This window comes from Anopheles gambiae, chromosome 2 (assembly GCF_943734735.2).
Source record: "Anopheles gambiae chromosome 2, idAnoGambNW_F1_1, whole genome shotgun sequence".
Classification (NCBI taxonomy): Eukaryota; Metazoa; Arthropoda; class Insecta; order Diptera; family Culicidae; genus Anopheles; species Anopheles gambiae.
The window spans coordinates 93453458-93466350 of NC_064601.1; the positions used below are offsets into that span (position 1 = coordinate 93453458).

General features: G+C 50.1%; 5 protein-coding genes across 6 annotated transcripts; 2 read left to right on the top strand and 3 right to left on the bottom strand.

Annotated features, from left to right (window-relative positions):
• Positions 1-612: 612 nt before the first annotated feature.
• On the top strand, positions 613-3719 carry LOC4576312 (solute carrier family 28 member 3). Its single transcript, XM_061649177.1, has 6 exons — positions 613-1533; positions 1614-1773; positions 1836-2787; positions 2860-3187; positions 3253-3433; positions 3515-3719. Exons 1-6 carry the CDS (start codon positions 1459-1461, stop codon positions 3589-3591), a joined length of 1773 nt encoding a protein of 590 aa, XP_061505161.1. The 5' UTR covers positions 613-1458; the 3' UTR covers positions 3592-3719.
• LOC1276662 (ceramide-1-phosphate transfer protein) lies at positions 3676-5511 on the bottom strand. Of its 2 annotated transcripts, XM_316032.5 has the most exons (3): positions 5133-5435; positions 4840-5051; positions 3676-4650 (listed from the first exon to the last, which is right to left on the bottom strand). In XM_316032.5, the coding sequence occupies exons 1-3, from the start codon at positions 5246-5248 to the stop codon at positions 4355-4357; spliced, it is 624 nt and encodes a 207-aa protein (XP_316032.4). In that variant the 5' UTR covers positions 5249-5435; the 3' UTR covers positions 3676-4354. The 2 variants fall into 2 exon arrangements, with proteins under 2 accessions (XP_316032.4, XP_061505168.1); XM_061649184.1 differs by having other exon boundaries at positions 3676-5051; positions 5133-5511.
• A 68-nt stretch (positions 5512-5579) lies between these two features.
• On the top strand, positions 5580-7426 carry LOC1276663 (large ribosomal subunit protein eL14). Its single transcript, XM_316033.5, has 4 exons — positions 5580-5715; positions 6115-6219; positions 6556-6750; positions 7051-7426. Exons 1-4 carry the CDS (start codon positions 5713-5715, stop codon positions 7306-7308), a joined length of 561 nt encoding a protein of 186 aa, XP_316033.5. The 5' UTR covers positions 5580-5712; the 3' UTR covers positions 7309-7426.
• Positions 7427-7672: 246 nt separating this feature from the next.
• LOC1276664 (cytochrome P450 302a1, mitochondrial) lies at positions 7673-10177 on the bottom strand. Its single transcript, XM_316034.5, has 7 exons — positions 9656-10177; positions 9497-9579; positions 9192-9435; positions 8923-9119; positions 8326-8844; positions 7935-8257; positions 7673-7866 (listed from the first exon to the last, which is right to left on the bottom strand). Exons 1-7 carry the CDS (start codon positions 9724-9726, stop codon positions 7720-7722), a joined length of 1584 nt encoding a protein of 527 aa, XP_316034.5. The 5' UTR covers positions 9727-10177; the 3' UTR covers positions 7673-7719.
• A 927-nt stretch (positions 10178-11104) lies between these two features.
• LOC133391964 (mucin-2-like) lies at positions 11105-12889 on the bottom strand. The gene is made up of 2 exons (XM_061649178.1): positions 12789-12889; positions 11105-12718 (listed from the first exon to the last, which is right to left on the bottom strand). The coding sequence occupies exons 1-2, from the start codon at positions 12801-12803 to the stop codon at positions 11216-11218; spliced, it is 1518 nt and encodes a 505-aa protein (XP_061505162.1). The 5' UTR covers positions 12804-12889; the 3' UTR covers positions 11105-11215.
• Between the last annotated feature and the right edge of the window lie 4 nt (positions 12890-12893).

Sequence of the window (12893 nt, forward strand, 5' to 3'; positions counted from 1 at the left end):
ATGGGATGGGTATCATCAATTCCCAATCTGACATGGGTTTCAAAGTAATTCCAGAACTGCAGATTTAGGAGCAGTTCCAGAGCCTTTATGGGTTCGGGAGTGAGTTAGAGGACCGCTGTAAGTGAGGAATAGTTGTCCGGGTCCAATACAGGTTCAGGTTCTGTTCTAAGGACCGGTATAGATAGATCAGTTCCAACACTGATGTGGGTTCGATGTTAGTTGAAGGACTGGTAGAAGGGTCGGGGATCATTTTCAAGACTGATATGAGTTAGGGATCAGTTTCAGAATCGTTATGGGTTAGCGATCATTTCCAGTAATTCGCGATATGGGTGCATCATCAGTTTCACTTCCCCATCGATTGCTGGGGAATTAAATGTTCTATAAGTATCTTTGCTAGCTCCCTGGCCTGGTTATGTACTCTCGAAATTATTTTACGCAGTCGAGCCAAAGACAATGTTTTTTTTTAGTTAAACACCACACTGTAACCTACATCTTATCAGCAAGACTACGCTCAGCGAGCATTCTTAGTAGTAATTTCATTGTAGCCCTAAACGATATCAAGCAATACGTTGGCGCCGATTACAAACCGTAAACAAACCGTAGGTACAACACCACCAACACTACTGCCTGTCGCTCACGAAAGCTCTCGGTGTGTTATTCCCCCCTATCACCCTAGCACGATACGCAGAGCACGTTTTGTAACAACAGAACTTGCCTGAAAAGGGTGACTTTCCCGCCCGGTCACCAATAGCTCATCATCGTTGATGCATTGACGTCGGCACTGTACACTGTGGCCTTTTAAAAGCGCTCCCAAACATCTCCGTGAGTTCCATTCGTTTGCCATTAGTCTGGTGGATCGGTCTTGGCACAGTTAGGCACACGATGACACGACGCTGAGTGGGTTATGCCGGTTGTGTGAAACGTGTTTTTGCGACGGTCGCGCGTGATTCCCCCAAAAACGTCAGCCGTTTGGAGAGAGAGAGAGAGAGAGAGAGAGAGAGAGAGAGAGAGAGAGAGAGAGAGAGAGAGCAACCAGATATCTACCTGCGTTTTTGGAGGGGTGAGAGAGGGTGCGTTTTTATAGCTCGATGCAGGTGAATGCTGTCTAGGGGTGGTGGTATAGAGCCGTGTGTGTTTTGAAGATCATTAGTACGATCGAGCGGTGTGTGGTGAGTCGAAGTTGTTTTGAAGTTCGCTGTGTGTTTGCTTTGAGTTGTCTGTGTTTGAAGAAAAATTTGAAATAATCAAAATAGTTCAAAACAGTGTAAGCTGCAGTTGAAAGTGAAATGTAATGTGAAAAGGAAGAGATTGAGGCAATCAAATCGAAAACGGCGCCTTGAGTTGTTTGCTCAGCTGATAGCAAAGCGCCAGCGGAACACCGATTGAGTTCCCGTTTCCAGGAATGAATTAGAAATTTGCAACACTCATCCTTCCACATAATTGACTTATCACTCAACGATGGCTGCCAATGGGCTGTACACCATCCGTGGTGATGACGATCAAACATCTGTCCGTTGCATTGTTGACTCAAAAGTAAGCACAACTGCCCTATCTATCTATCTATGCAACGTCCTATCTAAATGCATACTTTCTTCCCCATCCCCGCACACAAGGAGGAAATTGCACTCTCAACACTCGGCTTGGATGACGCACCGACCCCGACCGGCAAGGCGAAGCAATACGGCGCCATGAAACGATACACCTCGATACTCGTCATCAACGGATGCGTTGCGGTGTTTTTTGCATTCGCCACGAAACGCTTCATTCAGCATGGTAAGGGTAGGTGGGTTTGAAGGACGCGCGTTTCGAATACAATCTCCGATCTCTAATCGTAGAGCGAAACTGCCAAACGAACTGCGGCATGCAGTGGTGCGACGGGTACGGGATGTTGGTGCTTCTGCTTGCGTTTGCCTACGCCGGGATGCTTTACTTTCTGCTCTTGAAGCCCATCTGCGGACCGCCACTCTCCAGGAAGTTTGCCCCGGTTGCAGCCCTTTGCCAACGGACGTTTCGCTTACGCGCTGTAAAACTCTCCCTCGGTGCGATCGTGCTACTCGGGCTCGCGATATTCCTGTACTTTGACACGCGTGACGACACCATCCGATTGATGCCGCTCACGGGGATGGTTGTGATGCTGGCGCTCTCCTTTCTGGTCTCGAAACACCGCCGCTCCATCAACTATCGTCCCGTGTGTGCGGGTCTGCTCGTGCAGGCGCTGCTCGGCCTGATTTGCATCCGCTGGGACGTAGGGCGAGCCATTTTCTCCTGCATCGGTGCAAAGGTTGACACCTTCCTGAGCTATTCCTCCGTCGGTGCTGGCTTCGTGTACGGCGATGCACTCATCAACCGGTACGCCGTGTTTGCGTTTGCCGTGCTGAGTGTGATCTACTTCTTTAGCTTCTTCATCTCCGTGCTGTACTATCTCGGCGCGATGCAGTGGGTGGTGCTGAAGCTCGGGTGGATCCTCCAGTCGCTCATGGGAACGACGGTTTGTGAAGGCATTATGGCGGCGGCTAACATCTTTCTCGGCATGAGCGAAACACCACTCATCATCCGACCGTACGTGAAGGATCTAACGCACTCGGAGCTGCACTCCGTAATGGCATCGGGGTTTGCGACCGTCTCGGGGACGGTGCTGGCCGCCTACATCTCGTTCGGCGCCAGCCCGGGACATCTCGTGACGGCGAGCGTCATATCCGCACCGGCCGTGCTGTGCGTGGCGAAGATCATCTATCCCGAGGTGGAGGAAAGCAAAACGACGTCTGAGAACATTCAAATCGAAAAGTCGTTAGTATTGGTGTGATCGGCTGTAGAAGAGGTAACTGTAATTAAATTACCTTTTTCCCCGTTTGTCTGTAGCACCGATTCGTCTGTTGTTGATGCCGCCTGCAATGGTGCCAGTTCGGCCACCTCACTCATCCTCGGCATCATTGCCAATCTGATCGCGTTCGTGTCGTTTGTGGCGTTCTGCAACGGCGTGCTGGCCTGGCTCGGCATGCTGGTGGGAGTGGACGGCGTTTCGTTGGAGTGGTTCTGTGGCTACATCTTCCGTCCCCTTGCGTTTGTGATGGGTGTGTCCTGGAAGGACAGTGAGCATGTGGGGCAGGTGATCGGCATTAAGACGGTGGTGAACGAGTTCGTCGCCTACCAGCGGCTAGGGGAGCTCATACGCAGCGAAATCATAACGGTAAGAGTGCAAGATAAACGGCTCGCGCTGAGTACAGGATTATCTTTCTTCCTTTTCTTTATCAGAAACGATCGGCAACGATAGCGACTTACGCGATTTGTGGCTTTGCAAACCCCAGCTCGTTGGGAATTATGATAGGGGCGATGAGTGCGATGGCACCGGAACGGCGCAGCTCCATTACTGCCGTGTCGTTTCGTTCCTTTATTACCGGTTCGGTTGCCTGCTTCATGACCGCGTGCATCGCAGGTAAGAAGCAAGCGAAGGAAAGCTTTCTTTCATTATGCGTTCATGACGGTTTGTACAAATTTGCCTCTTTCTATCCTACAGGACTTCTTATCGACGACTTTCAAGGGTCGAATGGTACACCGCTCAATATTTCGACTTCATTAAACTCTACTTTATAAGACTCAAAACTGATGGGATATTCACGTCAACTGTAAATAAAAAGTATTAATTATAGTTTTACTCGAATAAAGCCATGGTGCTGCTGTGCTGTGTTTACAATACATTTATTCACGAGCAAGCCAAATAATCATCCTGTCCATCCTTCCTGTTTGTCTTTCAAAATACATGAGCCTCAATCCTACTACAGGGTGGGACGATGTGGGGTGGTAGTTAATACGAGTGGAATGTGATGTGGGCGTTCTACACGGGGGGGGTTGATTGATTATACAGCACGATATAACTTGTTGCATCTTCCGTTTTAGAAAATTGAGCAAGTCGTAGCATCACTTTACGCAAGTAGGAGATTGAGCTTCTACAGCCAGCTATAACACACGGTAAGCACCTTTACGGGCGGGGGAATCGATCGTTGGCCAGATCTAAGCGCAAACACACTCAAACCAATTGCACGCACGCGAAGCCAGCTTCAACTTAATATCACTGTTTTGCGCCACTGCCTTTCAACCGAAACTAAAACACAGCTAAAACTCAAACTGACACTACAATCAATTAGCTATTTGGATCAGTCCTATACACACACACATGCTCCTAATACCCTCTCTTTCTCGCTTCACGACATAGACAACAAATTAAAACATGATTTAAACAAAACTTAAAAGCATTAACCAGATAATACACCCTTTGTAAGCGTAATTGGGTAGCAGCCGGCCGGATCGACGGTTCTTTGTTTCGGCGTTTTTGTTGCCCCCTCCCAGCGCGCAGATCTCAAGGCAATCCGTGCAGATCGTACCGCGTGTAAAGGTTCTGCGTACGATCGTACACGTTGCGCGTGACGGACAGCATTTCCGGCAGCAGCTTCATCGCACCGGCCACATCCATGCACACCCGCTCGAGCAGCTGGTCCCTCGTCGGCAGCGCGTACATCGCTACGGTGGCACCCTTCCGGATGAGCCAGGGGTGAAATTGAGCAAGCGTATCGTTGTACGCGGCCTGGCAGACGCCGTTCGTCTTGCCGTCGCCCTCCAGCTCACCGAGCCGCTTCAGAAACTCTTGTATAAAATCTGCAATTTGACGGATACGCATCGATATTCCATTAATGGGGCAATTACATTTCAAATAGTAGCCACGTTGCGGGTGATAAAACAAAAACAAACGGTTGCTTGAAAACCGGACACGGTGGCACGGCAGTATAAGATAAGATAAGCGTGCACACAGATGCATTTTTTGCAGCCCACGGTGCCCACACTCACCCAGCCCACGGTGAAGCCGTAGCAGTGTCCGGCTGCCCGAGACGTAGTCTTTCTTGTTGAGCAAATTCGACTCCTGCTCGTACTGCATCATCGTGCGGATGGTGAGGAAGCTGTCCGCATTTTCCTTGCCGCGCAGCTTCTCCAGGATTTCCACCTTTTCCTTCACGTCGCTGCTCACGAACCCGAACACCGTCCCCATCAGCTGGAAAAATCTACAAATTTGGGAAGGAGGGAGCGTGAGCGGGATGTGTGATAAGATTCGATCGTGGGCAATCATGATAAGCGTTTCTTACTTGTACAGCTCCTTGAACGCTTCCAGGTACTGGTCCACGTACACATCATCCTCCTCGACCAAACTTTCCGTAAACTTGGCGTGCACCTTTTGCAGATCGAACTTTTCCACCGACATGATTGTTGTGGTGTGTAGAAAATCTAGAAAAAAAACAAGACTGCACAAACCCGGCACACAACACTACTGCGCTAGCACGGTGGAGCGATATGTTGCTTGATCGATTTGTGTCCCACGAGAATAAAGCTCGCGGAAAACGGAAAAACTGAAAACACTACACAAAGGAAAACAGCCCAGACAAGGCGGGTGAGCGTGTGCGATTGTTGTTCTTGTGCAAAAATGACAACACAGCTGTTCCCTCCTACCCCCACCCCTACCAATACAGTCTTCGGCAGCCTTTCGGACGATTCCGTTCGCGTTGTAATAAAACGTCGCACGCGGCAAAACATCGCAACCCTCCAACCGGCGCGTATAAACCAACGGTGCAAGAAAACTAATCGCGTCAAGCAAACGATGTTTCCGGCGGTCGGCTTCGAGCTGTCATTGCGCGAATTGTCAACTGTCAGCTTTCTTTCCGGTCCAAGATGGTAAGCGATGTTGTCGAAGATTTGCTGCGCTCGTCCAAAAATTGTCGCTAAAATCGGTGAAGTTGTGCGCGGTGGGCAGTGAAATTGGTCAAAACACGGCGAGCATGTCCGCGAGCATCGATGGCACCAGTGCCGCAGGCGGCTGGGTCGTAATTTTTCACGAAAATGGGTGAAACTTTACGCCGTCTGCCACATGTTTATCTTGTGTGTGTGCTTCGCGTCGTGGGTAATGGTGCTGCTGGCGGCAGTGGTGGTGGTGCTGGAGGGAATGCTGAAAATGTGCCCAAGTTAAGCCCAGCGGCAAGCTTCACCGGTTTTTTCACGCGACAATTGTGGCGAATTGTGAAGGAGAATGAAATGGTGCAAAGAGAGGGTTAATGTGTCTTCGTTCTGTTACAGTCGTCTTTCACCAGGTTCGTGGAGACTGGCCGCGTTGCCAAATGCGCTGTTGGAAAATACAAGGGACGCCTTGTAGCTATCGTCAATGTGATTGATCAGAATCGGGTAAGTTTGTTGCGATTAATGCCACCCCGGTGGGAAAGTTTGATTCATTTTAGTTCTCACAATACACACACACACGCCGGTGAACCGTCCAGAGGCAGAGGCAGACAAGATGCGGGTCGTGTGGTGATTTAACCTACGATTCAATGATGATGTTTTCTACGGAAAACAAGAACTAATTAGGAAGAGCCGTCTGAAACGTACCTGAAGTAGCGCTTCCAGAACTGAAGTTTTGTTGCCAAAAATGTCCCACACTTTGCGAACAATCAAAGCGATTGTCTTGGTTTCCGTCGTGTTTCGTTTAGTCACTAAATCCGGCATCTCTCTCGCTATCCGCAGGTACTGATCGATGGCCCCACCAGCGGCGTTCCCCGTCAACAGTACGCCGTGAACCATCTGCATCTGACGAAGTTCCGCGTGCGCTTCCCGCATACTGCCCGTACCCGTCTGGTGCGCGATGCCCTCGAGAAGTTCGACATCAGGAAGAAGTTCGAGGAGACCAGATGGTACGAGCGTTCCGTCGCCAAGGCAAAGGTGAGTGTTGCTAAGCAAGTGTGCCCAAGTACGTCGTGTGTGTGTTTGTCGTTCGTTCCTACCACCGTTCCATCCGTGATGAACCTTTTTGCGTAAATATAATTTACATGATAGGAAATGCCGGCTGATACAAACATGAAGCCAATTCTGTTCTGAAATGGAAGTAAAAATACTATTTAAAATGAAAACACCACACAGCACTAGACGACGCCCTTATCGTTCCCTGCTCCATGCTCGTGCGATCGTTATTTTCTCAATGCTAACTTTATTTCTCTCAATCTCTTCTCCCGCCTCGTATAGCGCTTCAGCATGAACGATTTCGATCGCTTCAAGCTGCGTCTTGCCCGCCGCGAACGTAACGCCATCGTCAGCGCGCAGTACAAGAAGATGAAGAAGGTGGTCGTCAGCAACGGTATGCTGTTCGGCAAGCCGCGCAAGGGTACGAAACCGCTGCCGTCGAAGCGCGAGAAGAAGCCCGAGGATGCCGCCAAGAAGAAGAAGAAGAAGGTCAAGGCCCCCAAGAAGGAGGCGGGCAAGAAGGTCGCGGCCAAGAAGTGAGAGCGGTGGCTAACGAATTACTACTATCGGGACGCAGCGGGAGTGTATAATTATTAAAAGCCGTTCAAAAGAGGAAGAAGTAAAACCAACCACGAAAAAAACACACAAAAACACTCAACGCTTCGATGTTCAAATCAATACAACATTCGTAAAGGGCGAGAGAAAGTGGCGCAGGACAGGATGAAGGGATGTTGAAGTAAAGAAAAAGATCCACACACACACAATTTTGAAAATTGAAAATACTTGAGGCAAGATACCGAAAGAATACGGTTAGCTATTGTTTCCACCCTTTCATGTGGATTATCTCTTTCCATGGGCAGAGAATTGAAATTTCTTTCCAATGAAAACCAGAATCTCGTTTGTGTTTTTGGCCTTTAAATTCTATATTTGCACATATTGGTAATTATAAATTTAACTCATTTGCTTTCTACTTTCTCTCCCTTCTGAAGTTCTCGCCTTCATTCGTAGCCTTATCGGTTGGTCGGGTTGATTGATTAGTTTCGTTTTCACATCCATCGGAACGGTTCCTGCCCACTCAATCTCGAAAGAACGTATCAGCTAGAAGAGTTTGAAAGAAAACAGGATTAAGCATAATGTTCAAGTACAATCCACCCGACCTAGCTTACCCTTAGAAGCAGCACAAGCATGCTCTGTTCGGCCAACCGACGTGCGATGCATGAGCGCATACCGTGGCCAAACGGAAGCACCAGGTGCGGATGCACTGGTTCCTTTGTCTCACGCATCCACCGTTCGGGGAGGAATAGCTGCGGATCACGAAAGTAAGCCTCCTGACGGCACGAAATCATGTTCTGCGTCACAATCACCGTTCCACGTGGTACTTGATAACCGCCGAGAACGTGGTCGCGATTAAGGATGCGTCCTACCCCGATGGAGATCGGATTGAGGCGTAACGTTTCCTTTAGAACCGCGCGACAGTACGAAGCTTCCGCTGGAAATTGAATGCCGAAGCACATTTAGCATTAAAATAAGGAAGCAGAAGAAATGGACTTAACTTACATCCCAGCACAGCCGCACCGATTCGATTTTCCTTTGGATCGGGAAGAATTTTCTTCGCCTCCCGGTACAGCCGGTCCTGTGCGGTGGCCCCGTGCAACCCCAAATGGTAGAGGGCGAAGGCGGTGGTGTAGCTGGTCGTATGCACACCGGCCAGCAGCAGATCCGAAGCCATGCCGATGATGTCGTTCAGCTCCAGGTTCGGATTGCGCAGGTACTCCTCCATGAGCGACTTGGAACCATGCTCGCCGCTTGCCAACCGTTGCTGGTCCTCGTTGAAGTAGAGCAGCTTCTGGGACACCAGCTCAACGGCCGTCATTTCCATAAACTCTTGCGCTTTGCGCAACCGTCTGTACGCAGGAGTTTCAAAGTAGCGCCACAGCTGGAAGCCCTGGTCGGTGGGCAGGATGCAGGAGTTGGTCGTTTCGGCCGATTCCATCAGGCGGGAGGAAAGTGAGCCCGGGTCCATCTGTTCCTCCGAGAAGCTGTCCAACCGTACGTCGAAGGCAAGCAAGCAGATCACTGGGAAAATAGGGTAGGTATCAGGCAAATGCTACCTCTTAGGGGAAAATGTTTAAATTTTTAATTAATTTCCCATACATTCCAGATTGAGCCGCGAGACCAGTGGCATAAAGTCCTCTATTAGGATGCTTTTGCCTGGCTCCGTTTGCGCTCTCAGGCGAGTAACGAACTCTTTCGTTATTTTGTCCGTGGCGGGCAGAAAATTGCGCACATTCTGCGGTGAGCTGAGGCCCTTCTGCAGCTCGGAGCGAATTTTCCACCATTCTGCACCGTTGCTGGAAAAAGTACGTACGATATTGCGTTAGCTCGTTTAAGCTATTTGTTGGCATTACAGTTGGCACACTTACGTCGGCAGCAGCCCGGCGGTGCGGTAAACGTTCGGACGATCCTTGCGATATTTTTCCAGCGCCGTGTGGCTCCGTCGCGACGGATACATGCCCGGTGTCCGATCGTCCAGCACGGTCGCCACATCGTCCGGATCGTAAAGCCACACAATATCCTGCCCCGGGACCATTGTTTCGCGCACGATCGAACCATACTGGCGGTATTTGTCCTCGCCGGAACGGTGCAGCTCATCGAAGCTGTAGCGTCCTGTGGAGCGATTCGATTAGGGTGGATGCCATCGTTCGAGAACGGCGCTGGAGCTGCTTACCTATACCCGGTATGTACTGGTACAGATTGCCCAGTCCGAGCGGTCCTCTTGGGCCGGGTATTTCATCGAAGCTTTTAACCGTCCTGAGCGGAGGGAGAAAAATGGTTCTTTTCTTGGCCACGCAAAAGCTGTTTAATTTCATTGTGGAACAAAACATACCTTTTCGAGGGTTCGTTGGCTACCGATGAAAAGCCACGCAAACGTTTCGTAATTTGTCTTGGAAGATTCATTGCTCTTTACAATATGTAAACAATAGTTTCTAACTTAAAAGGTCAAAGGCATCTTTTTAACCTATCCACGACACTAAGAAAATATTGAAAGAACAGTAAGGGCGCACCACAGAGATCACGGCGGTCCGTCGTTCGCGCAAGATCTGACAACAATGCAAGCCGGTTTACATCGATCAGCCTGCGCGATCGCGAGCGGCGATCGGTTTCGTTTCACGCACACCACTGTAAACTCTTTCCGTTTTGTCACAGATGATCGATACGACGGACCAATCTTATTGTATTTTGAATGTTTCAATGAACTACTATTTGGTGTATAATTTTAAATGAAATTAATCAACAAGAAGGCCTTTCCCTGAACGTATAATCGATCTATCAGTATCGTTCTTTAATGCTGAACGGTACGCGCTTTATGTGGGAACCTGCACGCACACAAACATTGCTTTACATTGGCCCATCGGCCAGCGCTACATAACCGATAGGAGAATGCATAACAAGCATAACAGACCGTGTCGTCGGGCTGACCTTGAATAATAACATGTGGAGTCAAAAAAAAAATTGGTGTGCGTGTGCCACCGCCCGGCGATCGCAGGCTTGCGATAATTTTAACAGCAAACCGTTGATTGATATTGAGCATTAATAGAGCGATTGAGTTATTTTCAAACTCAAGTGACACAGTTTTTGTAGGAAATAGGGCTTTAAAAAAAGATTGATTAACACAAGGCCTTTTAACACGTGGACAAAATACGTTCTAAAACTTGAGGAAATGCGTTCTTCAATTAACTTACGTTGCAGTGTGGCACGAGAAGCTGTTGAAAGAGCGACTGAAGCTGCAATTCCCCTTTTGAAATGAAACGCGAAATTATGCACGCTTGTTTACGTTTGTAAACGATTAAATAATTACAGCATTTGATAGCGATAATATGGGAACGGGAATATGGGGTAAAATGCACACTGCTAGCTGATTTTGTGCGGGTCAGTATTGAAACCTGCCTGCACCACTTGTGGCCTTGGCTTTCAGTGATTTATTGATTTCCCCCCATAGCAGGATAGTCAGTCCTACGCATGGCGGCACGGTTCATTCGGGGATTGAACCCATGACGGGCATGTTGTTATAGGGGTTTTCATGGGTTCTCATAGTTGTGGGAGACTTACTCGACTCTTTCCTATTGGTAGTGAACTTCATATATCGGAAATTTGACTCTATGGCACCTTTTTGGAAAGGATCCTTGGAAATTCCTATTGGATTTGTTCAACAAGGGTTCTATAGAGTTCAATTCTCGTTACATAAAGCTCATTTCATATAAGTAAGAGTAAATAAAGTGTCCCAAAGCTATTAGACCTCCTGGAAAACTCTGTAAGTCGTGCGGGAAGTCGAATGTTTACAATAATTTAAATTCTTTATTTTTATTAAAATCATAATTTTTATTACTAAGACATTTCTTTATTTGCGATTCCAACGCTCCAACCCACAATCTCCACAAATCTCCACTCACCACAACCGACCATCGCTCGGAATCATCATGGCGGGCGTCTCTGGCGGCTTCACCTTTTCCTCCACCGCGTTACAGTCCACAGTACAGACCACGATCTGAGACAGCTGGCCCTGGGAGTCTTCGGCCGGCACCACCACCACCGTATCATCGTTCGGATTCCACACCTGACGATTCTGCTCCCTGCGGCTGTGCGTGAACTTGAACGACCCACGGCTGCCATGCTTGGCGGGCTGCTGGCCACCCTGCTTGGCCTTCAGCACCGGCAGCGGTGCCATCGATTGGACGAGAATTACCTGCGAGTGGGTGGAGAGTACACGGGGTTGCAGTCGGTCCGAGGAGGACCGCTGGGAGAGTCGTAGATCGACAAGGGCGCCATTGTCCCCGCCGGGTGATTCTTGTTCTAGGCGCACGCGATGCTCGGCGGGCAGACAGTTCGAAGGGACTGCTTCGCTTGGGAGATCTTCTACGAGTGGGGGTGATGGTGGTGGTGGTGGTGGAACTTCTGTGGTTGTGGTTGGTGCAGCCGGGTACACCAGCTCGGGCAATGCTGGAAGTTGGTTGAAGTTACAATCGCTGCAGCCCACAGACGGTGGGCCATAGCTTGGGACCTCTGGAACGGTGGGGACTTCTGGGACAGTGGGGACCTCTGGGACGGCGGGGACCTCTGGGACGGCGGGGACCTCCGGGACAGTGGGGACCTCTGGGACGGGAGGGACATCAAGCAGCACACCCACAAGCTCATTCAAACTGTACAGTGGCTCTTGGGAAGGAACGGGACCTCCTACGACTGGAACTACCGGTTGCACATCGGTACAGAGTACTGGCGGCGGAGCTACTACTGGTTCCTGCGGCATTGGCAAAGGAACTGGAGGTACTGGAGGTACCGGATATACCAGCTCCGGTAGGGGTGGGAGTTGTGAAAAGACACAGTCAACACCACCCGGGCAGGGTGCTTCGGTCGAGCCAGGAAGTCCGTACACTTCGTGAGGAACTCCCGGTGTTGTTGGTGGCAGCGTTGGAGGTTCCGTCGGTGCTGGAGTCGTCGTGGTTGTTGTTGTTGGAGGTTCCGTAGTTGTCGTCGTCGTTGTTGTGGGAGGTTCCGTAGTTGTCGTGGTGGTGGTGGTGGTGGTGGTCGGAGGCTCGTAATGCGTCGGTGGATAAACGGCCGGCGGGTATGGGAAATCCGCCTGGCGCTTCACGATCGACTTGCCCAGGAAGCGCCGCAGCTGCGGATCTTGGTTGCGGACGTACTCCAGCTTCAGGTGTGCCTGCCGGTTGTAGTCGTGCGCCTCCTGGTCCCGGCCGAAGAAGTGATCACCGTTAAAGTCCAGCTTGTCACCCGCCGCATTCTCGATGTGGGTCGTCACCGTGACGGGGTCATCCTTCCCGGCGTAGTGAACGTTCGCCAGCTGCTCCACCGGGGATGTTGCTGCCGGCCCAACGGCCGTCGCTGTCGCAACGAATGCCCCCACAAGGAGCCAAATGACAAGCAACATCCTCTGCGGGGAACCCAAGCGAAAAGCTAATTCGAAGTTGTCGAAAACCTTGGGATCTGATGATACTACTTACCATTGCGTGCACCATTCGGGTGCGATTTGATATGGCGCTAGCGCCATTGCATTAGTTTTATACCTTGCCCCTCTCTCCCCGATGCCTGTTGTTTTGGAGGGGCAC

Excerpts from the sequence above, each read along its gene's own strand:
- LOC1276663 (XM_316033.5), top strand. Across the intron at positions 6,220-6,555 it reads ATGTGATTGATCAGAATCGG|GTACTGATCGATGGCCCCAC; the intron begins GTAAGTTTGTTG and ends CGCTATCCGCAG. Across the intron at positions 6,751-7,050 it reads GTTCCGTCGCCAAGGCAAAG|CGCTTCAGCATGAACGATTT; the intron begins GTGAGTGTTGCT and ends CGCCTCGTATAG.
- LOC4576312 (XM_061649177.1), top strand. The coding sequence starts at position 1,459 with ATGGCTGCCAATGGGCTGTACACCATCCGTGGTGATGACGATCAAACA. Across the intron at positions 1,534-1,613 it reads GTTGCATTGTTGACTCAAAA|GAGGAAATTGCACTCTCAAC; the intron begins GTAAGCACAACT and ends CCCGCACACAAG. Across the intron at positions 3,188-3,252 it reads TACGCAGCGAAATCATAACG|AAACGATCGGCAACGATAGC; the intron begins GTAAGAGTGCAA and ends TTTCTTTATCAG.
- LOC1276662 (XM_061649184.1), bottom strand. The coding sequence starts at position 5,248 with ATGTCGGTGGAAAAGTTCGATCTGCAAAAGGTGCACGCCAAGTTTACG. Across the intron at positions 5,052-5,132 it reads GCGTTCAAGGAGCTGTACAA|ATTTTTCCAGCTGATGGGGA; the intron begins GTAAGAAACGCT and ends CCAAATTTGTAG.
- LOC1276664 (XM_316034.5), bottom strand. The coding sequence starts at position 9,726 with ATGAATCTTCCAAGACAAATTACGAAACGTTTGCGTGGCTTTTCATCG. Across the intron at positions 9,580-9,655 it reads GCCAACGAACCCTCGAAAAG|GACGGTTAAAAGCTTCGATG; the intron begins GTATGTTTTGTT and ends CCCTCCGCTCAG. Across the intron at positions 8,845-8,922 it reads CTCGCGGCTCAATCTGGAAT|TGATCTGCTTGCTTGCCTTC; the intron begins GTATGGGAAATT and ends CTATTTTCCCAG.